We start from the raw sequence: 27,108 nt of genomic DNA on the forward strand, positions 1-27,108 counted from the left end.
TAAAGGATAGTAATTTCAAAAAATCTATAAATAATAAATGCTGGAGAGGGTATGGAGGAACCCTCTTGCACTGCTGGTGGAACTGTAAATTGATACAGCTACTGTGTGAACAGTATGAAGGCTCCTTAAAAAATTAAACCGTATGACTCAGCAATCCCACTACTGAACATATATCCAGGACACAGGTACCCCAATGTTCACTGCAGCACTATTTACAAAAGCCAGGACGTGGAAAAAACCTAAATGTCTAACAGCAGATGAATGGGTAAAGAAGATGTACCACATACACACAATGGAATATTGCTCAGCCACTAGAAGGAACGGAACAGGGTCGTTTGTAGAAACACGGGTGGACGTAGAGTCTGCCACACAGACTGAAGTCAAGTCAGAAGGAGAAAAACAAATACTGGACATTAATGCATACACGTGGAAGCAGAACAACAGTATAGATGAACCTATTTCTAAGGCAGGAATAGAGACACGGACTTAAAGAATGGACCTGCAGACATCGGGTGCGGGTGACAAACTGGGGGGAGATTGGCACTGACCAATATACACTACATGTGTCAAACAGACAGCTAGTGGGAATCCGCAGTGCAGGACGGGGACCTGTGAAGACCTAGAGGTGGGATGGGAGCGGGTGGGAGCTCCAAGAGAGAGGGGATGCTGTGCTGCGTTTAGTCAGTCATATCTGACTCTTTGCAACCCCGTGTACTAAAGCCCGCCGGGCTCCTCTGTCCATGGGGATTCTCCAGGAAAGAATACTGGAGTGGGTTGCCATGCCCTCCTCTAGGGGATCTTCCCAACCCAGGGATCGAACCCAGGTCTCCCACATTGCAGGTGGATTCTTTACCAGCTGAGCCACCAGGGAAGCCTGATGAAGGAGATACATACATGCATATGACTGATTCACTTCACTGAAGAGCAGAAACTAACACAGTACTGTAAAGCAATTGTATTAAAATTAAAATTAAAAAAGGTCACCTAAGGCCCAGATTGAAGGCGCACAGGCCCCGCACACACCCTGGCCCTTGCAGCATCTTCACCTTTGCTATATAAAACTCCTCACAGAAATTCTGTGAGGGCTGAGACACTTCTGGCTTGAGACACTCGGTTTTGAAGGCATGAAACTGCTGTATCCCCCTTTGCCTGGCAAAGCAATGATGCTATTCTTTTCTACTTCATCCAAAACTCTTGTCTTCAACATCCAATTCAGCACTGGGGCACAGAGGCTGGATTTTCGGAATCAAAAGCACTAGAAATTCAACATATATTCATGATTAAAAACTCTGAAAATTAGTAGGACAACTTCTACAATCTGGCAAAGAGCATCTATGAAAAATATGCCGGTAATATCATACTTAATGATAAAATATTGGCCACTTTGCCGCTAACATCAGCAAAAAGAATGCCCATTCTCAGTATTTCTTTTCAACATTTTACCACAGTTCAAACTGTTAACATAAGGCAAGGAAAAGAAGTAAAAGATATTATAGAAAGCCCAGAGATACACCCATGCATATATGGTCATCTAATCTATGACAAAGGAGGCAAGAATATACAATGGAGGAAAGACAGTCTCTTCAATAAGTGGTACTGGGAAAAATGAACAGCTACATGGTAAACAAATGAAACTAGAATACTCCCTCACATTGTACACAAAAGTAAACTCAAAGTGGATTAAAGACTTGAACGCAAGGCCAGACACTATGAAACTCTTAAGAGGAAATCATAAACTCTTAAGCGGAAATCATAGAAACAACATTCTCTGATATAAGTCACAGCAAGATTCTTTTCTCAGCCACCTTCTAGAGTAATGAAAATAAAAACAAAAATAAACAAATAGGACCTAATGAAACTTAAAAGCTTTTGCACAACAAAGGAAACCATTAAAAAAATGAAACAGCAACCCTCAGAATGAGAGAAATATGTGCAAATGAAGCAACTGGCAAAGGATTAATCTCCAAAATATACAAACAGCGAATGCAGCTCTATGAAGACAACTCAATCAAAAAATAGGTGGAAGACGTACATAGACATTTCTCCAATGAAGACATGCAGATGGCCAAAAAGTCTAAGATGTTCTACATCACTAATTACTAGAGAAATGCAGATCAAAACCACAGTGAGGCACCACCTTACACAAACCAGAAGGGTCATTATTTAGAAATCCACAGACAATAAACACTGGAGAGGGTGTGGGGAAAAGGGACCCCTCTTGCACTGACAGAGGAAATGCAAACTGATATAATGACTATGGCGAACAGAGAAGACTCTTGAGAGTCCCTTGGACTGCAGAGAGATCCAACCAGTCCATCCTAAAGGATATCAGTCCTGAATATTCATTGGAAGGACTGATGCTGAAGCTGAAACTCCAATGTTTTGGCCACCTGATGCGAAGAACTGACTCATTTGAAAAGACCCTGATGTTAGGAAAGATTGAAGGCAGGAGGAGAAGGGAATGACATAGGATGAGATGGTTGGATGGCATCACCAACTCAACGGACATGAGTTTGAGTAAACTCTGGGAGTTGGTGATGGACAGGGAGGGCTGGCGTGCTGCAGTCCATGGGGTCACAAAGAGTCAGACATGACTGAGTACCTGAACTGAACTGATGGAGAACAGTATAGAAGTCTCTTGAAACACTAAAAAGAGAACTATGATATGACCTAGAAATTTCACTCTGGACATACTCTGAGAGAAAACCATAATTCCAAAAGACACATGAAACCCATGTTCATGGAGCACTATTAACAACAGCCAGACATGGAAGCAACCTTACTGTCCCACAAACAGCCAGAGGGACAAAGATGTGGCGGTTGCTGGTGTTCGGTCACTAAGTTGTGTCTGACTCTTGCTGTTGACAGTTCATGCAGCCCCATGAACTGCAGCACACCAGGCTTCCCGATCCTTCACTATCTCCTAGAGTTTGCTCAAAAAGATGTGGTACTTATGTCCAATGGAATATTATTGTTGTTTAGTCGCTAAGTTGTGTCTGATTCTCTCCGATCACATGGACTGTAGCCCACCATGCTCCTCTGTCTATGGGATTTCCCCGGCAAGAAGACTGGAGTGGGTTGCCATTTCCTTCTTCAGAGGATCTTCCTGAGCCAGGGATCAAACCTGTGCCTCCTGCACTGGCAGGCAGATTCTTTACCACTGACCCACCGGGAAAGACCACTGTGGAATATTCCTCAGCCAGAAAAAGGAATACAATTGTGTCATTTGTAGAGATGTGAATAAACGTGGAGACTGTTATACAGAGTGAAATAAGTCAGAAAGAAGATAACAAATATCATACAGTAATGCAAATGTGTGGAATCTAGGATAGCAGTATAGATAATCTTATTTGCAAAGCAGAGGGAGAGAGACAAGGACATAGAGAACAGATGTATGGACACCAAGGCGGGAGGGTACTGGGATGAAAGGGAAGACTGGGATTGACAAATATACAGTACTGATACTATGTGTAATACAGGTAACTACTGAGGACCTTCTGTTTAGCTCGGGGAGCTCTGCTCAATGCTCTGTGGTGACTTAAATGGAAAGGAAATTTTAAAAAGAGGGGATATATGTATACATACCACTGATTCACTCTGCTGTAGAGCAGAAACTAACACAACGTTACAAAGCAACTATACTCCAATACACATTAATGTAAAACATTAAAAAGTTGTAGAATTGAGAAGGAAGCAAAACTGTTTTCAGATCACATAGTAGTTTACACAGATATCTTAGGAACTGACAAAACTATTAGAACCAGTAAGTGAATCTGACAAGGTCTTAGGATTCAAGGTTAATATGTAACAATTACTTGCATTTTTATATAGAAGCACATAGTTATAGATTTGAATTTATACAATAAATAATAAATTCAAATATAAGCATAGCTAAAGTATATGCAAACAAACACAGTATAAGGCAGAAATAAATGGAATGGCCATTTATTTGAATAAATGGCCAGCCAGAAGCTATATGGCTGGCCACCAAGCATATGTAAACGAACTGAACATCAACAGACATCAGGAAAATGCAAAGCAAAACCACAATGAGATGTCATTACATACCTAGGGAACATTTTAATTAAAAAAAAAAAAACATAGTAATATCAAATGCAGGTGAGGATGTAGACCAGCTGGAGCTCTCATACATTGCTGGTGAAAATACAAACTGATGCAGCCACTATGGAAAACAACTTGATGGTTTCTGATAAAGTTCTGTATATATCCACCAGACAACCCAGAAACCCTACTCCTAGATATTTACTTGAGAGAAGTAAAAACTTACATTCATACTTAAAAAAAATTATATATATATATGTGAATTGTTAGAGTAGCTTTACTGATAATCCTTCAAGTCTGGGAATAAGTCAACTTTACTTCAAAAATAAATGGATTCATAAACTGGTCTGTCCATACAAAGAAATATTACTCAGCAATATAAATGAATTAACTGCTAATCCAAACAACATGTCAAAAACTCCAGTCAAGAAAGCCAGACTCAGCAGGCTATATACAGAATGATTCTACTTATGGGACTCCCTGGAGGAAGCAAAAGTATAGTGACAGACACAAAAGACTCCAAATAGCCAAGACCATCTTGAAAAATAAAAACACAACTGGAGGAATCAGGCTCTCTGACTTCAGACTATACTACAAAACAGTATGGTACTGGCACAAAAGCAGAAATACAGATCAATGGAAAAAGGATATAAAGTCAAGAGATAAATCCACATATGTATGGTGACCTAATCTATGACAAAGAAGGCAAGGATATACAACGGAGAAAAGATAATCTATTTAATAACTGGTGCTGGGAACACTGAACAGCTACATGTAAATTAGTGAGATTAGAACACTCCCTAACACCACTACTCAAAAATAAACTCTAAATGTATTAAAGACCTAAACATTAGACCAGATACTATAAAACTCAGAGTAAAACATAGGAAAAACACTCCTTGACATAAACAGCAGCAATATCTTTTTTGATCCACCTTCTAGAGTAATAAAAATAAAAACAAAAGTAAACAAATGAGACCTAATTAAACTCAAAAGCTTTTGCACAGCAAAGGAAACCATCAAAAAAAAAAAACACAAAAAGAAAATCCACAGAATGAGAGAAAATATTTGCAAACAAAACAGACAAGGGACTAGGCTCCAAAATATACAAACAATTCACACAGCTCAAGATCAAAGAACAACAACAAAAATCAAATCAAATGGGTGGAAGATCTTAATAGACCTTTCTCCAAAAAAGACATACAGACAGCCAGCCAAGAGGCACAAGAAAGGGAGCTCAGTATCACTAATTACTAAAGAAATGCAAATGAAAACTACGATGAGGTGCCACCTCACACTGGTTAGAATGGCCACCATCAAAAACATCTGCAAACAATAAATGCTGGAGAGGATGTAGAGAAAAGGGAGCCCTCCTACACTGTTGGTGGGACTGTATTAATAAGTTGGTACAGCCACTATGGTGAACAGTATAGAGGTTCCTTAAAAAACAAAAAACAGAATTACCATTTGATCCAGCAATCCCATTCCTGGGTATAAATCCAGAGAAAACCACAGTTCAAAAGGGTACATGCAAAAAAAAAAAGGGTACATGCACCCCAATATTCACTGCGGCTCTATTTACAACAGCCAAAGCAAGGGCGCCATCTACATGCCCACTGATGGAGGAGGGGATAATGAAGCTGTGCTACATACATACAATGGGATGTTACTCATCCAGAAAAAGAATGAAATAATGACATATGCAGCACACAGATGGACCTAGAGACCGTCATACTGAGTAAAGTAAGTCAGACACAGAGAGACAAACACCATATGATATCACTTATATGAGAAATGTAAAAAAAAAAAAAAAAAAAAGGTACAAATGAACCTATTTACAAAGCAGAAATTGAGTCACAGATGTAGATAACCAATTTAAGGCTACCAAGGGAAAAGGGGCTGCGATAAACTGGGAAATTGGGATGAACATATATACACAATTGTATTTAAAATAGATAACTAATAATGAAGAAGGAATTCATAGGGCCTGGACTCCATCTCAGGCCTGTCCGTGCTGGTCGTGCTCAGCCACCTCTCCAGTGGACTCTGAACTCTGTGCTTAGCGCCTGTGGGAATGACAATGGAAGGATAAGACCCCCTCTGGGCAGGGGAATCTTAAAGATCACATCCAGGTTACTCATTGCCTAAGAGGAAACATAACATAATCATCCCTGTCTCCGGACAGGTCATAAATTTTTTCCGTATCTATCAGGATGTAATCACAGGCTTATCGATTATGAACTGGTTTGAACGTGACCACAGGCTTATTGATTATTTAACTGTTTGGAATGTAACTGCGGGCTTATTGATAATTAACTGTTTGAACACATAACATGTGAATGATGGGGTTATTGTAGTTGTATTTACCCTTCCTTTGTTTATGTAAGTCTCAAGGGAATTGGGGTGGTGGTTGGACACGTACGCATGGGGTATAAAAGATTTTCACAAATGCTGGACGGGGTCCTTGGCTAATAGAAGACTCTGCCTTGGGCCCGCCGGCGTAATAAACTGCACTCCACTATCTGCATTGTCCTTCTGAGTGAGTTTGTTTCCCGGAAAGCGTGGCTGTAACAATAAGAACCTACTGTATAGCACAGGGAACTCTACTCAATACTCTTTAATAACCTGCTAGGAACAGAATTTTAACAAGAGTGGATTTATGGCTATGTATAACTGAGTCACTTCACTGTACAGTACAAATGAAAAGAACACTGTAACTCAACTATACTACAATTTTAAAAAAATAAACAGAAAAATTAATACAAGATCAAACACTATTGAGACAGAAAACAGGTCAGCAGATAGAGGGAGGGGTTTACTACAAAGGAGCATGAGAGAATCTGGGAGGGCAGGTTATGGAACGGTTCTGTATCTTGATAATGATGGCAATCGCATGCCTATGTCTTCGTCAAAACTCAGAACAGTACACTAAAAAGGGTAAACTTTGCTGTATGTAAGTTATACCTTAATAAACTCAACCAAAACACTCTCTTTCTATAAATTAGCAAAAAACAGCTAGACCATGAAGTTTTTTAAGTATATATTTTAAGACTCTCAAGGAATGCCTATTCAAATGAATTCAATTATTAAAGCATTTACATGTAAAGGTAGAAGAAAGAGTTTTGAGGCTATTAAACTAAAAGGGGACGAACTTTATACATAAAATGCCCCTCCTCAGTATAGTGAAGATGACCACAGCACTACAGAAGTCCTTCCTCTTCCACACAGTGTGTTGACTATAATCTCTTAATATAAACTGGTCCTGAGGGACATCAGAGCTCACCTGCCCAGGAACTGCCATTTCCCACCTGCAATCCTACGGGAAATGTTCTCTCTGTAGAGTATATCGCGCAATCGTGTTTGTGTGTGCTCCGTCGTGTCCTACTCTTTGCGACCCTATGGACTGTAGCCTGCCAGGCTCCTCTCTGCATGAGATTTTACAGGCAAGAATACTGGACCTTCTCCAAGGGATCCTCCCGACCCAGGGATCGAACTCGCATCTCCCATATTGCCTGCACTGCAGGCGGATTCTTCACCACTGAGCCACCAGAGAAGCCACAATGTAACCGAAAGCAAATATTATGGACAGACAGTATTGTTAGAGGAGGGCAGGCTTCTATCATATTTCTAAAAGCACCATATCCATGAGTAGGCAAGATATTATTAAAAAAAATGTTAAGAATATGAGATAAGAACAAATATGTATCAGTAATTATCATATGTAACAACATTAGGTCTTAACAGTTATCAATTCTCATCTGAAAACTCACTAATGCTAGTTAGAATATAAGTTTAGTGTTGGTTAAAGATTCCCTCAAAAGTGGCCAGCTTCCATCTTTCTTCACCAGAAATCACATCTTTGATCCAGTTTATATATTTCAGTTGCCAAAATTTGGCTCCCAAGTGTGTAGCTGTCTCTTCACTCATCTAAGTTATGATTATGTTCTTCTGAAACTTAACAGATTCATTTCTGCAAACTAGAGAAAGAAGCAATTGCGTATGTATAGCAGGTGATGGAATTCCAACTGAGTTATTTCAAATCCAGAAAGATGATGTTGTTAAAGTGCTGCACTCAATATGCCAGCAAATTTGGAAAACTCAGCAGTGGCCACAGGACTGGAAAAGGTCAGTATTCATTCCAATGCCAAAGAATGCTCAAACGACTGCACAATTGCACTCATCTCACACGCTAGCAAAGTAATGCTCAAAATTCTCCAAGCCAGGCTTCAATAGTACGTGAACTGAGAACTTGCAGATGTTCAAGCTGTATTTAGAAAAGGCAGAGCTCAATCCACTGGATCATAGAAAAAGCAAGAGAATTTGTTGGGAAAGGAGTATGTCAAGGCTGTATATTGTCACCCTGCTTATTTAACTTATATGCAGAGTACATCATGAGAAACGCTGGGCTGGATGATGCTCAAGCTGCAATCAAGATTGCAGGGAGAAATATCAATAACCTCAGATATGCAGATGACACCACCCTCATAGCAGAAAGTGAAGAGGAACTAAAAAGTCTCTTGATGAAGGTGATAGAGGAGACTGAAAAAGCTGGCTTAAAACTCAACAGTCAAAAAGCAAAGATCATGGCATCTGGTCCCACCACTTCATGGCAAATAGATGGGGAAACAATGGCAACAGTGCCAGACTTTATTTTCTTGGGTTCTAAAATCACTGCAGATGGTGACTGCAGCAATGAAATTAAAAGACACCTGCTCCTTCAAAGAAAAGCTATGACAAACCTAGATAGTGTATTAAAAAGCAGAGACATTACTTTGCTGACAAAGGCCCATACAGTCAAAGCTATGGTTTTTCCAGTAGTCATGTGTGGATGTGAGAGTTGGACTATAAAGAAAGCTGAGCACCAAAGAATTGATGCTTTTGAACTGTGGTGTTGGAGAAGACTCTTGAGAGTCCCTTGGACAGCAAGGAGATCCAACCAGTCCATCCTAAAGGAGATCAGTCCTGGGTGTTCATTGGAAGGACTGATGCTGAATTTGAAGCTCCAATAGTTTGGCCACCTGATGCCAAGAGCGGACTCACTGGAGAAGGTACTGATGCTGGGAAAGATTGAAGGCAGGAGGAGAAGAGGATGACAGAGGAACAGATGGCTGGATGGCCAACACTGACTCAATGGATATGAGATTGAGCAAGCGCCAAGAGATGGTGAAGGACAGGGAGGTCTGACATGCTGCAGTCCATGGCGTGGCAGAGTTGGACACAACTGAACAACAAAAAATAGCAGTTGTGAATGTAATACTATTTTCTTTCATTCATCCATCCATCCATCCATCCATCCATCCATCCATCCAACCAAATGTTTGTTTAGTGTCTTCTATGAGCCAATGACATGTGTGAATACTCACAATAATAAGTTCATCTAACTATTTATATTGTTCTTAGGACAGTGTTTGGCATTGTATTTGTAAATCCACCTTCACAAACAGCCAATGAGGACACTGAAGCACAGGCAGGTTAATTTGTTCAAGGTCACACAGGTGGTAAGTGGCACAAGCAGAATGCAAACCCAGACATCTGACTTGGAAACTGCCACTGTCTTCTGATAAACCTGGAGAGACAGACAGGGACCAGGTCCAGCACAAGGCTGGGTACTTCACAGGATGGCATTTGGATTTCTTTTTAAAGGTAATACAAAGAAATTAAGGCTTTTCTCCATAGGGCTTTTTATAGCCCCATTTGTGTTTTCACGTGATGGGTCTTGCAGCAACATGGAGAATGGCAGGAAGGGCCTGATGCATACATTTATTATCTCATGGTTCTGGAGGCCAGAAGTATAAAATGGGTGCACAGGGCTAAATTCCTTCTGGAGACCCCTGGAGTAATAATAATTCCAACTTATAGTGGTGCCTTCCCTCCATCTTTACAGCACACCAACATAATATAGTCTTTCCTCGCTCAGCTGCCTGCCACCGTACAAGAGCCCTGTGATGACACTGGGCCCCCTGGATAGCCCAGCATCATCTTCCTATCAAAATACACTCACCCTATTCATATCTGCTATGTAAGGTGGTACATTCATGGGCTCCGGGACCTAGGCTGCGGACATCTCCAGGGGACCATGTATCAGCCTACTGCAACGCCACGTGTGTGCTTTAGTGACTGGGGGCTGGGAGGACCAGGAAACCCAAGGGTTATTATGTCACAAAACAACTGACTGGTCAGCATGTGACATTCACTGCATGGACCTCAATGCTGAATATATTCCCCTTTCTTTCTTTTTTTTCCCTTTTCTGGATTTTAGGCAGGTGGTTTGATGTCAAGTAAAAACACAAGGTTGAATGGAGGCAAAACTATTAAATGACACCGTGACACCCTTCTGATCACAGTTCTGTTATTTCCCCTGCCAGGACCTTTTAGCAAAAGCCTTCCTAAACAGATCACAGCTCCCAGGAGCATTTGCATTTTATATTAGAACAGAGAAGGGAGACTTAGAATTCACATAAAGATCTGAATTTATAATGATAGCAGACTTGACCCCCTTGGGGAGATATCTGAAGCAATATTTAGACAAAGTCAGATAAAAACATAATTATGACAAAATTTTAATATTCTGCAACTTTGGGGTGGTAGTGATTATCTTACCCAAACCTCTTCCTCATATTTTTACTTTTTTGTTTTGAGTAATTTGTTTAAAAGAACACGTTCTGCTTCAAGTGTGTGTTCTTTCTTTGAAACAACAAAAAGTATCTGCTTGAAGAAAAAGTCATTCACTCATTTTGTTCTCGTAAAAGTTTAATAGAAGCCAACTAAAGTTTAAGATCTCCCAGAGGACAAATAAAGATATTTCTCAGCAAATGTAGAATTGCGATTTTCATTGGTGCTGGGGGATTTTACACACAAACGCAATTTTATTTTACATTTAAAAGAGGTGAGTAAATAGACAAATCAATTTTAGCTGTTCTGAAATTTCATACTGGGTCATTAATTTTAAAAGATGGGACTTTGGTAATAGTTAAAAGAACAGAGGCCCAAGGGTAAAGACAGAATGTGAAGTGAAAGTCACTCAGTCGTGTCTGACTCTTTGCCACCCCATGGACTATACAGTCCATGGAATTCTCTAGGCCAGAATACTGGAGTGGGTAGCCTTTCCCTTCTCCAAGGGATGTTTCCAGGGATCGAACCCAGGTCTCCCGCATTGCAGGCGGATTCTTTACCAACTGAGCTATCAGGGAAGCCTGAAAGACTGAGAATAATCACCTTCAAAATTCTGACTTATCAGTAGCCTCGGATGAGAACCAAGAGGGATCTAAACCAGGTTCCTTTTGATATTCTCCACTGTATTTCTTATCTTCATAGGAATTCATCTGGAATTCCCTGCTGTAATAACACCAACCCCGTCCTCTTCTTTCCTTAACACTGCTTACCCTAATGGATTCTGATAAAACCGAGCCAGATAAAATAAAGACCTGTCTGCGCATCTAGCCGTAGAAACAAAGATGTAATACTCTGTACAAAAATAAAACCGGCACGTAAATGCAGCACTTAGAGTAGAATCAGAGACAGGCTTTCCCATAGGAGTTCAGACACCCTCAAATAATTAAAAGTTTCTCAAGGAAGTCTTCCCTTCATACCTTCCCCGCCTGCCAACATTCAATAAAGTATTTACCCCCAGTTAAGTATGTATTTTACTGTTTCTTTTAAGATAACTATCAGTTATAAAGTTCTGCCATCCTGGGAAAAATGGCTTTAGAAAACATTATAAAGAAGCTCTGCTAAGTAAGTTCTTTAAGCCTCAGTTTACTCACATATAAAATAAGTTTATGGGATACTGTATGACAATGTAGATAAAGCAATTGAGAGTTTCAAGCACAAAGGAGGTTCCTTCTAGGCTAAAACGGAACGCTGATTTACATTCCTGAAGTAAGTTTAACTTTTACTTAGTTTTTTTACACTCTAGCTAATTTCCTGTATCTGGCTTTGAGAGCAAAGAACTGGCCTCTGCAAAATCTTTTTGCACTATATACTTACACTAAATGATTGCATTGTTTACTTTCAACTTATACACTGTTATATGTCAATTATATCTCAGTAAAACTGCAAACAGTGAAATAAAACTGATTACTGAGTAAAGAAATGAAAAAGCCTAAGTTACTCAGACTCCTTGCTGAATAAATACATGCCTTCAATTTTAATTTTAGCTATAGACAGTAAGGGGCTTCCCTGGTGGCTCAGTTGGTAAAGAATCTGCCTGCAATAAAGGAGACCTGGGTTCCAACCCTGGGTTGGCAAGATCCCCTGGAGGGCATGGCAACCCACTCCAGTCGTCTTGCCTGGAGAATCCCCATGGACAGAGGAGCCTGGCAGGCTGCTGTCCATGGGGTCGCAAAGAGCCGGACACGACTGAGCGACTCCGCACAGCAGCGTAGACTGTAAATTGATTTATCTTTTATTGGGATTGTTCAATTAATACCTGGGATACTATTTAAATCCTGTTGGTTCATTTATTTATTTTTTTAAATAGCAGCTTTACTGAGACATAATTCACATGTCATAAAACATACCTACTGCTTTTAGTATAGTCACTGAATTGGCAACCATCAGTATAATCAGTATCAGAACGTTTCATCACGTTCATTACCTCAAAAGAACCCTCAGACGGAAGTAGAGCACAGGAACAGGGGCAAGTGGAAGCAGGCGGGAGGAACTGGGAGCGTGGGACTGACACACACACGCTGCTGGGACTGTAGACATAGACAGTGAATGAGCACACACCGTACAGCTCAGGGAAGCCTACTCAGTCATCTGTGGCGACGTGCATGGATGGGAAGGCGATCCAAAAGGGAGAGGGGGTGTGTGCACGTATGACTGACTCATTTTGCTGTAAGGTAGAAACCAACACAGCAGGGTAACACAACTATACTCCGATCAAAAATAATGGTAAATAAAACAGAAACCTCAAACCCATTAGCGATCACTTACCATTTTGCCCAAATTCTCACCATCCAGCCCTAGGAAACCACAAATCCACTTTCTTTTCCATAGATTTGCCTATTCTAAATGTTTAATGTAAGGGGAACTATACAGAGCCAGTTTTGTGAATTGGTTATTTTCACTTAGCTTTATGTTTTCACGATTCATCCATTTTATACCATGCGTAAGCACTTCATTCCTTTTTAAGGTTTCATAACATTCCATTACAGAGATATACCACATATTCTCAATCCATTCATCCGTTGATGGACATCTTCTGTTGTTTCATTGTTTGGCTGTTATGAATAATACTGCTATGAACAGTCACGTAGACATTTCTGTGTGGCTGTCTGTTTTCAGTTCTCTTGGGTATTTGTCAAAAACTGGAATTGCTGGGTCATATAGCAACTCTGTGTTTAACATTTTTGAGAAACTACTAGACTGTTCTTCAAAGTGATTGCACCATTTTACGTTCCCACCAACAGTCTCTGAGGGTTCCAACTTCTCCACATCCTCACCAATACTACTGCCTTTCTTTTTTATTTTAGCCATCCCAGTGGGTGTGAAGAGGTATTTCATTGTGGTTTTAATTTGCGATAATGATGTCAAGCAGGTTTTCATGCACATATTGGCTTTTGGTATCTACTTTGATTTGGATATGTGTATATGTGTGTGTGTGTGTGTGTGTAAATATATATATGTTAGTTTCTGCTATACAGTAAAGTGAGCATATATATTCCTTCTCAAATTCTTTTCCATTATAGGTTATTACAAGATATTGAATATAGTTCCCTGTGCCACATAGTAGGACCTTCCTGTTTATTTATCCCAAACTCTTCATTTATCCCTCCTTCCCTTCCTCTTCGGTAGCCATAAGTTTGTTTTCTATGTCTTTATTTCTGTTTTGTAAACAAGATCATTTGTATTATTTTTTTAGATTCCATACACAAGTGATATATGACATTGTCTTTCTCTGTCTGACATAGTTCATTTAGTATGATAATCTCTACTTCCATCCATGTGGAGTTAATTTTTGTATATGCTGTGAGGTATAAGGGTTGAATATAATTCTTTTGCATATGTTTTTGCATTATTTATTGAACAGTGGTTTTTTCTCCTCCACTGAATTATCTTGGCCCCTGTGTCAAAAAGTCAGTTGACCATAAATGTGAGGGCTTATTTCTGGACTCTCAGTTCTATTCCATTGATCTCTATTTCTCTAATATTTAAAAAAAAACACAACTATTCCTGAATTTGTGTAAACATTTGCATAAATAGAAGCATAAGAAGAAATTAAAGGACCTCCCTGGTGGTCCAGTGGCTAAGACTCCAAGCTCCCAATGCAGGAGGCCTGTGTTCGTTCCCTGGTCAAGGAACTAGATCCTACATATCAAAACTATATAAGAACTTGTATACCCAAGTAAAGATCCTGCTGGCTTCAACTAAAAGATTCTGCATGCCACAACTAAATATTGAAGATTCTTTTTTTTTTTTTTTTAGTTCTACCACTTTATTGCTACCAACCCATTTCCCTTCACCCTCATGCACACATGCTGTCATGTAATCCCATGGACTTCAGCCCGCCAGACTCCTCTGTCCATGGACTTTTCCAGGCAATACTGGAGTGGGTTGCCATTTCCTTCTCCAATATTGAAGATTCTAAGTGCCACAGCAAAGATCCAGCACAGCCAAATAAATTAAACCAACAACAAATATTTTAGAAAAAGAAATGGAAAGATCAATCCCACTGTGGTAGAACAAGCTACTGGTCCCAATTCTCACTCCTCTCTCGTGGTTATACACATGCACACCCTGTCTTATCAAGGTGGGGGGGCGGGGAGTGTATTCTGGGTGTGGGCCGTTTGACTCAGGGCTTGGCCATGCAATTTGTCCTGACTCTTGGGATGTCAGTGAAGGTGACACAAGCAGACACTTCAAATGCCCATGTCCAGTTTGTCTTACTTTTTTGCACTTTTGGGATCACATGAAAAGAATATGCCTTGTGTATCCACTGGTTCCAAATGAACAACAGATGCTTGGAATAAACCTGAAGCCACTCTGTGATCTGGAATCCAGCCAGGTTTAGCCAGATCCTGCACAAAACTCTGAAGCTTGGGCAAGAAATAAATGCTTATCACTGTTTCCCACTATGGTGTTTGTGGTTGGTTGCTTTGTAGCAATAGCTGTCTAAAACACCTACCACTTAGAGATAACCACGCCTATCATTTTGGTCTTTTACAGAATACGAGATTATGAAAAAAAAGTAAGTACACATACATACATACATATATATGTGTGTGTGTATATATATTTGCACTCCTGTTGTTTTTATTTAGCATTTTCCCATAGTACCCTGTGTTTAACAGTTCTTGATAAACACTCTGTTTATTATCAACCTATTTCAACCTTGAGAAAGTTATATATTTCTCTTAACCATTTCCACACTACTTTTCCTATTTGAAGTAAAAGTACAATGCATTGTGTTTTCTTCCTCTCTCTCAGATAAATCTTGGTCTATATGTCACATTTCCCACAGAATGGATTCCTACAGGTAAAATCTTTAGCAAGTGCCTTTAACAAGGGTTCAAGGAAGAACCGCATAATCCTAATTTCCAAGGCATTACTATTCACATTGTCAACTATACTCTGGCTAAACCTGGATTATTTTGCTTCTTAAGAAATGCAGGTCAAGAAGGAAGGGACATATGCACATCTATGGCTGATTCATGTTGTTGTAGGGCAGAAACCAACACAACATTGTAAAGCAATTATCCTCCAATTAAAACTAAGCAGCAAAAAAAATACAGGCCAATTTTTGTTTCACTTTTTGAAAACCCATTTATGTGAATTCTTCCAACATGTTCCATTATACTATCTTTGGACATTTACAGTTTATTCTAAAGAAGACTGTTCTTGCCCCCAAAACTAAACTACACAAAGCTGTACCTCTTATTTTCCTTGGGTTTATTTGGAAACAGGGCATGGGAACAAAATGCAAGCATATTTCTTTGGGTTTTTAATACTGGCATGGCTGATAAAGTGTAATAGCTTTTGGCATGTTGCACAGATGGATTTGATAAATATTTCTTGAATAAATGAATATAAGAAACATAGAAAATGTTAAAACAGCCTTCCTGGTCAGACATTATTGCCCTCACAACAATTAGTAACTAGTTTTAAGGTTTCAAGGATGACAAATATGCTGCAACTAAAATTAGATGCAGGACTCTAAAAAGTAGGTCAGATGGCTGATATTGTATCTAAACTTCTCTGGGTCCATCTTAGCAAATCAATGGATCTCTCTCAGTTCCCAGTTCAACTTTTCCTTTCCCCAAGGAAAATCATGTTTTTTCAGATCATCTAATAACAACTGATCTGGCTCTTTTTCGGCAACTGTTAAAATGATTACCTTCGGAGCCCTAGTGACTGTCCTTGCAGAAGACATTCACTGACTTGCAGGAAGTCTCACTGGGGTGCCCGTCCTTTTTCATCTTGTAAACTGAACCCCTCAGCTTACCTGGCCATTGCCTCTCTCGCATCAGTTCTGTGGGGACCTGGGCCCCTCCGTTCCCACTTCTCAGGGGCTGCTGTTACTCACCCCCGTGGGCTAAGCCTGGAGACACCCTTTCAAAGGGAAAGACTTCCACCTGCCTCAGGCACTTACTAAGGCTAAGTGACATTTTCATCTATTCAAACCCTGGGAAACATATTTTTAAAAGTCAGGCTTGCAAGTCACTCGCCTGGAAATTCCCTAGACAGAAACGGAACAAGGGACAGGAGCACCCAGCTAGGTTTCCTTAACCTGGAGGTGCTGAGGAGGCCAGCTGCGGTGCTGCACGGGGAGCCGGGAGACCAGAGACAGCAGGTCTCGGGTGTGCACGGAAACGCACGGCCGCCGTCACCCTGTGCAGGCTGAGCCCAGCCTCGCCAAGGCCACAACTCGTGACACCAACAACTGCGTCCTCCGCCCCGCCCCGGCACACACCCGTCTGTCTGAGGGCGCAGGACCTGCTAACACAGCAGAGAAGGGTTAAGGAACCTCTGAAAACTGCTGCTCAGCCTCTAGGGAGCGGTAGATTCCCCATTTTTCTGTCAAATCGTGTGTCTGGCTCTATGTGCCAGTGGCACAAAAAATGCTCCAGCTGAACGAAGCACACGAAGAAAAGGGAAATTCTGCAAAGTGCCCAGGGAAAAGTTGCTCACCTTGCCAACCAGGAGCCAGGGTTCACTGCAACTCCTGAACAGAGCAAAGCATCTAGAAAGACAGTGACAATGCAGATGAGACAGTTATCAGATAGCGGCTATCAGGAGCAGAGACAGCCTTCACTCAACAGCAGTTCAGTCCTCAGGAGTTTCCTTATAGGGTTAAGGCTCGTCCAGAACTACCTGCTCACAAATGCTCCTTGGTATTTGCTTAGAGGAGCCCTGCTGCCCTCCCATCGTCAAGGGAACTGGCTCTGAGTTTGTAACCATTACAGCTGCGATGATGAAGCAGTGAAGAAGATCTGCCTCTAAGTCAAAAGTGTACCCAGAGATAAGGCGCATTTTCAGTGCCCTGCGGCAGCTTCTGATGGCAAGGCCCTGCGCTTCTCAGTAAGTGGGGATCCAGAGCTGATTCATCTGACTTTCTCTCTAACACCACCCTGGGCTCCACCTCCTAATAATTTCATTACATGGCAGGGGTGGGGGCAGGTGGGGAATAGGAAAAGTGAGAGAATGACTTGTAAATTATGGCAAACTTTTACATGAAGAAATGGGGAAAACAAAACCCCTTAGAACTGTATTATTAGCAGGAATGGAACTAATAATGTTACTGTAGACGTGTTATCAGGCCAGTCATGCCCACTCTGGGTGTAATATTCTATTCCTTTGTGTTGGGCTAACTGAGGTGTGTAGTCCGTGTGAAGGTGAGTCACACTGGAATAAAACCTACGTTTTTTGCTGATTCTTGTTTAAGACGCTTGTTACCCGCTGCTGCAGATACTTCTGAGATTAAAATGAGAACAGAGATTCTGCTAAGCTTTCTGAGGAAATATATGAGTTTAAAAAATAGGGCACAGGATAAAATAACTTGATGAGGAAGTATGAATTAATAAAAAAGTTACAAATGCAGAAACAACAACAAAAAAGGAGATGGTTGCCCTGGCTCTAACTGAAGGCATTCTGCTTTCTGTTTCTTTTGAGGGTTCTGGGATTTTTTTTAAAAAATGTTTGATTTTATATAAAATCTCAAAAACTTGCTGAAATATCTCACTCGGTTTCAGGTTCACTATTTTATTAAATATTCACCCCAATCAGTGTAAACATATTTCCATATATACTGAAGCAATGGATGGAATGAAAAAAAAGAGAGAGAAAGGAAGACATGGAAAGAAAAATCAGATTCTCTTAACCCTCTATGAGCCTACAACTTATTAACACATGAAAAGTGACTTTTTACAGCCATATCGATTAATGTATTTGATACCCAATTTAATGAATCATCAGGTCAAAAACTGAATTACCCGGTTCAATTTCTAATATTTCTTGTAAAAGGGTATGTGCCTCCTTTCACAGTTACTGAAAAATGTGTTAATGTATGTAGCTATTTGTTAACTGTTTGCATTTCAAACATAATAAAGTTTGGGAAATCAAATCACCTCATTTGTTTTCATGACTTGAAATGCTGCTCGGGGGAATTTTTAGGCAAGGTGCCAAGAGTGTCACATCTCCCCCAGACAGCTCAGGTTTGCTACATGCTCCCACCGGCCGTGCTCTCATCTAACTTGTCCCTCTGCTAGGTTTTTCCCTACAGAGCTCGACTTGTTAAGGGCTGAGCATTAATTTGCCTTTATTTTGGGTAGAGCCAGGCACATGCAGCATCCGCCCCGGGCCTGGAGCTGTGGCTGCAGCCACGGGCGCTGACAGCGTGGAGGTGGTCCTGGCTGTCGGCTACTGAGCGCGGCTGGTCACCAGGAACGAGAGGATCGGCCCGAAGGAGACAGGTATGCCTGGGGACAGGGACGTGTGGGTGTGGGCGGACATGGCACCCCGTGCAATCAGCTGGAGGACATTTACCATTAGGAGATTTGCAGCAAACTCTTTCTGCAGCATTTCCCAAATACTCAGGGTGGCAGCACCATTTCCACCTTGGCCAACAATGACTGTGCCAAGTTTGAATCGCTGAGTTACATTTAAGGACTATTTCAGAAAATTAATCAGAAGTCCTGTAGTAAGGCAGAAAAAAAGGTCGCATGCCTTATACATGCTCCTAATGACTCATATTTTTTGAACTATGTACAATTTTTCACTTGGGGGTAATGCAACATACCTAGCTAAACATGTCATTTGCATTTTATACCTTGGTTTATTTATTCTTCATCCCCCAAGAGATACATTTTATTGCTGATTACACTGTACAGGAAAAAAAAAAGGAAGTAAAAAGTAAACTCTACTTTTAAGGGTTTAACAGAGCATGAATCCTCTCAGTTGCTTTTCAATTTCTGGGCACTGAAGTTGAGTTTTAGTTAGTTGTTACCACAGCTGACTCAAAAAACTTCTTTAAAAAGGGTAAATACAACTTAGGTTATAAAACAAACATCCTGGGCAGCAAAATAATCTGGAAAGAGAGTGGGGAAAACATAAGTCTGAACTTCAGTAGAATTTGACCAATTCTCAGGAACACTGGGGAAATTCATCTACAATTGTCAGGACTTTACCCCGCTTTCTAGAAACATCTGTACTGTGAGCGATGGTGCTCCTGTTTACTCCCAAATTTCAAAGAATATAACACCTACCAAAGAATATAACACCTATCATACGCCAAATTCTCAGCGAGCACTTGAGGAATTTTGGATTAACCCAGTGAAATATGACAAGAACAGGCAGCCCATGGTCTAAGAGACTGAGCATGCATTTCTGATAATGGTATTAATAGGTAGGCAACCCATGCTTGCTTCATTCTGAATTTGAATCTACTTTAAAAATTTAATGGTTTTCTGCTGGATTTTAATTATTATCCATGAGAAGAATGGATAACAAGTTATTGTGAACAAGTTATTTCTATAAATTTTTTATGTAGTGAAACAGCCTACTGTACAACAAAATATTACCCAGCTGACATCTATGTGACAGTATATCACTGGATTAAAGAGAAGACCCAAAAACATTCAAGTTCGTTTTCCAGCAGGAGTGACTGCTCTGCCACGGACCAGAAATATTAAGAAGACATGAGCAAAGGCTGAAGGTGCTTTCAGGGAATGAGCAGAGCAAACAGAATTATAGAAAAAAACAGGGTTACCTGCTGAAGGTTCAGTAATACCCAGGCTTTTATTGAATTTATCTGGCTCACAAAAAAATGGTTATTCTTGGTAATATTTGGACTCCTAGTTGAGTACTTTGTGTTGTCTATAACACAACAACTTCTTTTATTCAAAGCTATCATCCTTTTTAACAGAGAATATCACAGTAAAATGTGAAAAAATGTGCATGGTGGTTTTATGGCCGATAAATTGATCATCACAAATTTTGGTCAAATTTGAAAAACAATTCTGTTTTCATCAGCTATAAAATCAGAACACATAAAAAATTCTAGGGCAGACTGCTTGGTTATTTGAAATATTCAATTATCTCCACATTGAGGCATGTGATAGTTTATTACTTCAACAATTTAATTGCAATTTATTATTTTTACAAGTACTGTTATAACATACTACTAACTTTGCCAGTCAGTAAAACTCACTTGGGGAAAATCAATTGTGCATTTTTTTCTGACTGAGCGTTCCTCCTAGTAATAATGATTAGTGAAAACTTACAACATGTGTGATATTATTTCCGGAAACACTGAAATTTCAAAGACATCGCCTTCTAACCTTGAAGAGGAAGCTATTTTTGCTGTTGTCAACAGCAACAAAGGATTTTTTTCACTTTTCTCTTTTTTTTAAGCACATGAGATCTTAATTCCCAGCCAGGGATCAAACCCACGCCGGCCCCTGCGGTGGAAGCACAGTGTCTTAACCACTGTACCACCAGGGAAGTCTCTAAGAAGTTCTTATCTTTGCTTCTTAGGCTTGGTGAATTACCAAGACTTGCCTTTAAATCCTTAACATTCTCACTTACTGAAACCTTTAAAAACTTAAGAACAGCTGCTTTTATCATTGCTGTTGTTTTAAAAATTCTTTTTCTACAGGGTGTAAAATCAGAGAAAGAAACAGGATGACTCCTATCAAAAGTGGCATAACTCTGGATGCAAGGAGGAATGTCGTATGACATCCCGTACATGTGGAATCTAAAAAGAAATGATACAAATGAACTTACAAAATAAAAAGCGACTCACAGACTTAACAGAACCAACTTATGGTTATGCGAGGATGGTGGGAAGGGTGGGGGAAAGGGATAGTTAGGGAGTTTGGGATGGATATGTACACACTGCTATATCCAAAATGGAAAGCCAACAAGGACCTGCAGAGAGAGCTCTGCTCCATGTTATGTGGTAGCTTGGATAGGAGGGGAGTTTGGGGGAGAACAGATACATGTATATGTATGGCTGAGTCCCTTCACTGTTCACCAGAAACTATCTCAACTTTGTTAATCGGCTATATCTCAATACAAAATATAAAGTTTTTAAAAAGTGGCATAACTCTGATTAGCAATACTTGAGTTTATCTGAAAAAGAAATTAATTGATTTGTAGGCTGCTTCTGTCTTTGTGTTGTGACATTTTACTAATTTCGTTAGTAAGTAGTAAAAGTGAAGAAAGTGTGGTTTTTGGTTCTTCCTGAATGTATCCATTTAGCCAACACCTATCCTCTGTGGTTCTATCAGAATTATGTTTGAAAAATATCACATCACCTCTATAAAATTTTAAATTAAAAATCGTGTCACTTGAGTAAGTCTAGAAGATAAGTTTTATGATTGGAAGATCTGAGACTGGGTCTATGTTGTTTAGCCATCTTTTCACTATTGTAAATTGGATAACTACACACCCTCATCATCTGGTAGGGGGGAGGACAAAACTTAGCAGGCGGAATGTTATTTTTGTTAAGTTCATATGAAAAATGCCTTCTGAAATTTTCAAAGGAAACAGTCAAGATTTCTAATCTACAATTCTCAACAAGAGATCTTCTTTCACATGTTAAAAAAAAAAAGTTCCTGAAACAATCTAACTACTTTTCAGACAGCCACACTTGAGTTATGCTAATATTTCTACTCTAGATTCATTTTCATTGTCGACTTTTATTTCAAATAAACAGAAATATCGGTTTTATTTTCTTCAGGCTTATAACTATGTTTTCATTTCCTTTAATGGCCTATATCTTTCTGGGTTCATCAAAAAATTCTGCCTCTCCGAAGTCTGAAGTAATGAACACTTATTCCAGGTTTGTGATACAAAGCGTCTTTTTCGCATGTTAAGGTTATTTTAGATTTAAGTTCCTTGTCATGCTGGACATGTCATGCTCATATGTAAATTCTTATTAATGAAACTGGTAATTATATTTATATTCAATGTTATTAACTGTCTTCTACTGTTCAAACATCTGCTGTGGTCTCTCACGGAATATCAACCCTCTTCAATTTTCTTTCCTCTCTTCTGGCCTCGCATGGCTCCATGCGCCACCATGGATGCCTTTCCTCACTTGTGTGTGTGTAAGAACTCTAGTATATCCTTTAGGACTCAATTCAGAAGTCTCTTTGCTCCTTATACATCTTTACTAGAGCAGTTTTGAAGCTGGAGTTATAATGACTGATTTACACTTCATTCTGTCTCTCAGATTATGGACCCATGTTGGCAAGACAAAATCCGAGATTTGTTCATATTTGTATTTCTAACACATAAAGTTCACAAATGTTTGTTAAATGGCCAAATGACTATACTTTTCTTTAGAAAGGAGCTACCAGCTTTTCTTGGAAATGGCAACAGGTGCCATTTGGATTTCTATCTTTCTGTTTTCTGTAGGATGTGATCATCATGGCACCTGAATTACTGATTCTTTTGGGGGTGGCAGTAATACTGCAAGCAGACTTACTTCCTGATAAAAAATGTAAGCACCACTATTAAATTAAATAATAAAAAATAAGTACATTACAGAAAAGGATAGTATTACTTTCTCCTAAATAAGACTCAATTTGGAAATCATGATTTTTAAAAAAAGGGATGGAACATTTATTCTTATCAGAATATCAGTTCTTTAAACATACTATATTTTAAGAAAGCAAAGTTGGCTGAAGTGCATATTTTATGTTGCGGTGGGAAATCATATTCCAAGTGTGGGTAAACGGGCACTCAGAACAAAGCTGCAGCTGGTGGCCGTATTTGGACACCTTCCCAGACAAAGTCCTCTCAAAGTTCTCAGAACCAAAGAATAGGAAGCTTGCACTATGTCTGGTTCAGAAACTTGTTGATCAGTGGGTTTAAGGAAAAAAACAAAAAACCATCACATGAGTCCCCCATGAGCAGCACTAAGAGAACCTGCTACATAATGACCATTCGCATATGCGCACTGTCCAATGATGCTTGACTACTGAGCACTGGATATACGGCTCACGTAGCTAAGACAGTGAACTCTGATTTTACTTAAATAGCCACACGTGGCCAGTGGCCACCATAATGGTCGGTGAAGTACAGACAGAGCCCCAGAAGTCTGTATGTACCAGGTGTGGAGGCAGAGTCGTGGAAAGCTATTAAATATTAAATGTCAGTGGAAATGTGCTGACTAGTAAATTCATCAAAGAAGGTTTCATAATTGTACAATTCTATAAGCAAAAGAAGTGAACTCACTCAGTCGTATCTGACTCTTTGCGACCCCATGGACTGTAGCTGACCAGGTTCCTCCGTCCATGGGATTTTCCACACAAGAACACCAGAGTGGGTTGCCATTTCCTTCTCCAGCGGACCTTCCTGATCCAGGGACTGAACCTGGGTCTTCTGCACTGCAGGCAGACTCTTTACCATCTGAGCCACCAGGGAAGCCCAACTTCAGCAAAAATTTTAAAAGCTGTATAAATGTACACTCAAGAAAAAAAAGGTAATAAATGTATTACATGTTAATGCCACTCAGTGATAAAACTGTGGCTGTTTTTTTTTCCTTATTTTTTTGATCATCTGTGCTTCCCAAGATTTCTAAAAACAGGCATTGATTTTGTAATTTAAATGAAAGCTTTGATTTTGAAGACAATGTTAGAGAGTGGTTCATGAAGGCGGAAAAAACATTTTCTTTTTATAAATGCTCAGTGAGTAGTTTTGCTTACATGTTTTTGGACCTTGAATCATAGTAAGAAACAAATCTTTACATCCTGAACCAGTATACAAATATGTGACTATATTTATGGAACAGAAATAAGAGGTTCATGAATAGTATTCTTATGTTTGATGCACCTGATATTTGCTATTCAATTTTATTCCATGTCATTAAACACACTGCTACCCATAAACTAACATATTATTTTAGCCCATTAATAGATAATGACCCTTTGAAAAATATTATACTTAATAATAATATAGCAAACTATTCATATTTCAATAAAACACCTGTAGGCGTTACAGGTAAATACCTGGGCAAAGTAAAAAAGATAATGAGCTAAAAACAGTTTAAAGAAACTTTTCCTAAGACTACTTCAGTGTTATACATTCTGATAGCATAATAAAATACTATAGTACACAATAAAAGGAAATGGCAACCCACTCCGGTATTCTTGCCTGGAGAATCCCAGGGACGGAGGAGTCTGGTAGCTGCCATCTATGGGGTTGCACAGAGTCGGACACGACTGAAGCGACTTAGCAACAGCAGCACACAATAAAATATTTAATGATTTTAAAATGTTCCATATAATTAAACATTGCATGGCTTTTTTCTTTTGATCAACAGTTTTACTTCTACCACCAGTCAATTTCACCATTAAAGCTATCAATTTAGCTCAAGTTCTTTTACACTGGGAACCAAATCCTGATCAAGAACAAAGCAATGTCCAGCTAGGATATCATGTGAAAATAAATGCTCCACAAGAAGAAGATGTAAGTGTTTATTCTTATGGCAATCCTTACCTAGACTGAATTTTCCTTATTAAAGGAAATTTTAACTAGAAAGAGAGAAAAGCACTACAGAGCTTTCTGTTATATTCCTAGGGCAATGTCTCTATTGAAATGGTTGAGAACTAGTGCCACACGGGCACTAAAACAGTGGCTCGGAACATTTTTAACTGTGGGACCAACTCTTCCACTTAACAAGAAAGTTTAGTAACTTCTGAGCTACAATAGTTTAGATATTGATTTTATGTTGCCTCTAAAATATTCAAAAGAACAGAAGAGAATAACCAAGCAAAAGAGGAGAGGGTCCGTTGTACTTAACGGAAGAGATCAAATTCAAATCCCAGTTCAGCCACTTCCTGACTTTACTACCTTGCATCAGTCACTTAAAATTCCAGAGCCCCAAGTTCACTGCAGGGCTATATTAAAGCACCAGGCACCTGGCTGATGTGCAATAAATCAAACGAAGGGAGAAGCAGTACTGTGTCAGTCAACACAGAATTCTAGACAATTCTCCGGCAAAAATTTACCTCTGGGGAGGAGATTGGAGCCAGAGATGGGTCGCCAAAGGAAACTGGAGTCTGAACTGTAGTATTTTATTTGTTTTTACAAGAAGCAGTTATTCAGGTAACCTTGGATAATTATTTTCTATATTTCATTATGTATTTTTAAAACATGTACCAATCGAGAACTAGGCAATTTGTTTATTCATTTTTAAAACCATTTTATTTTTGATAAAAAGCTGCACCTATTTAATGTGTACAACTTGATTGATGAGTTTAGGGATAAGAACATAACCTTGAAACACTGGGTTTGATTTTTTTTTCTAGCAGAATGACTGCACCGCATTGTGTTTACATGTCATTTAAAAAGTGGAAGCAAACTTCTATTTGATTAGTTCTCTGAAGGCCATTTCTCCTTTACATATCATGACTTGTGGGTTTTATTTTTAGTACGAAACCAGGAACACTGAGAGCAGCCTCGTAACCATCCTTCACAAAGGCTTTTCAGCAAGTGTGCAGACAGTGCCGTGGAACGACCACTCCCTACAAGCCAGCAGCTGGGTTTCTGCAGAACTTAAAGCCCCACCAGGTAAGGCAGGTCTCTGAGAGCCTGGTTTTAAATTTCAGACTGTTGTAAGCACGGGAAAGTCAGGAAAGGAACACACCTTGCTTTTCTCTAAGTTAGTCACTTGTCCCTAACAAGAGGTACTCTTTTACCTCATCCACGTCCTCTCCAAGACCGAGATCACTTCTTAGTGCGTGTAACCCAGTCAATCCCATCCAGCAGCTCCCTGCAAACACTGAGGATTCTTCTCCCTCCCCAGCTCAGAAGACAGGGAGTCGTAAACAAAAGCTGAGCTCTCTCATAAGTGGGTTCTAGGACATCTTTCCACTCCCTCCCTACAAGAATCCTCTGCTCTTCTCAGATGACTTCTAACCACGACCCCTCCACACCAGCACAGTCCTGCCTCAGCCCTCACTGCCCTGAGCTTACCTCTTCTGCCTGCTTCTCTGAATTCTTCCTGTACTTCAAAGCCCAAATCAAATCGTACCTGCTCTGGGAAGCCTCCTTCTTTCCACCGGATGCATGGAGGGATGCTGCTCCTTTCAGAACTCATTCCGGGATGCTGTGCTCCTCGTGTGGTACAACATACAACATTATATTCTTTATCTTTCACGATAAGTAGATGTCAACCCTGCCATCCTGGGCTGGATTGCCCTGTGGGCAGGGCAGAGTCTCCTGCTTTCCTGCAACAGCATACAAACAGCATGTGTTTCAGACAGTGGTCCCTGTTACACTGGTGGATTTGTTTACAACTCTATGACATCTCAAATGAAATTGAAGAAAACTGTGCTGACAGTTCTTAGAAACCATGAGACTGGATAACCTGAGTGCCACAAGGAAAGAGATTAACACTTACTGTGTCTATATGGTCCTTCTGTGGAAAGCCAGGGTTTCTAATACTCAGAACCAGTAACACTTATGATTCAAACCTTGAAAACACACACACACAGAACAGAGAAAAGACAAAGGGAGAACAGGCCACCAAGTCTTGAGATGTGTATGTGTGCACGTAACAACAATGGCCTTGGCCAGTCTGGCTATGGCTAATAG

At 39.9% G+C, this 27,108-nt stretch overlaps 1 protein-coding gene across 1 annotated transcript in view; it reads left to right on the forward strand.

Annotated features, from left to right (window-relative positions):
* IL5RA (interleukin 5 receptor subunit alpha) overlaps nucleotides 1-27,108 on the forward strand; it is a 61,579-nt gene that overhangs the window by 5,669 nt on the left and 28,802 nt on the right. Inside the window, exons 5-8 of the mRNA XM_061127768.1 lie at nucleotides 18,834-18,974; nucleotides 22,924-23,008; nucleotides 24,833-24,978; nucleotides 25,944-26,082. Of these exons, the coding sequence (XP_060983751.1) occupies nucleotides 18,834-18,974; nucleotides 22,924-23,008; nucleotides 24,833-24,978; nucleotides 25,944-26,082 (511 nt within the window). The remainder of the gene's footprint in view (nucleotides 1-18,833; nucleotides 18,975-22,923; nucleotides 23,009-24,832; nucleotides 24,979-25,943; nucleotides 26,083-27,108) is intronic.

The sequence above is a fragment of the Dama dama genome, chromosome 24 (genome assembly GCF_033118175.1).
Source record: "Dama dama isolate Ldn47 chromosome 24, ASM3311817v1, whole genome shotgun sequence".
NCBI lineage: Eukaryota > Metazoa > Chordata > Mammalia > Artiodactyla > Cervidae > Dama > Dama dama.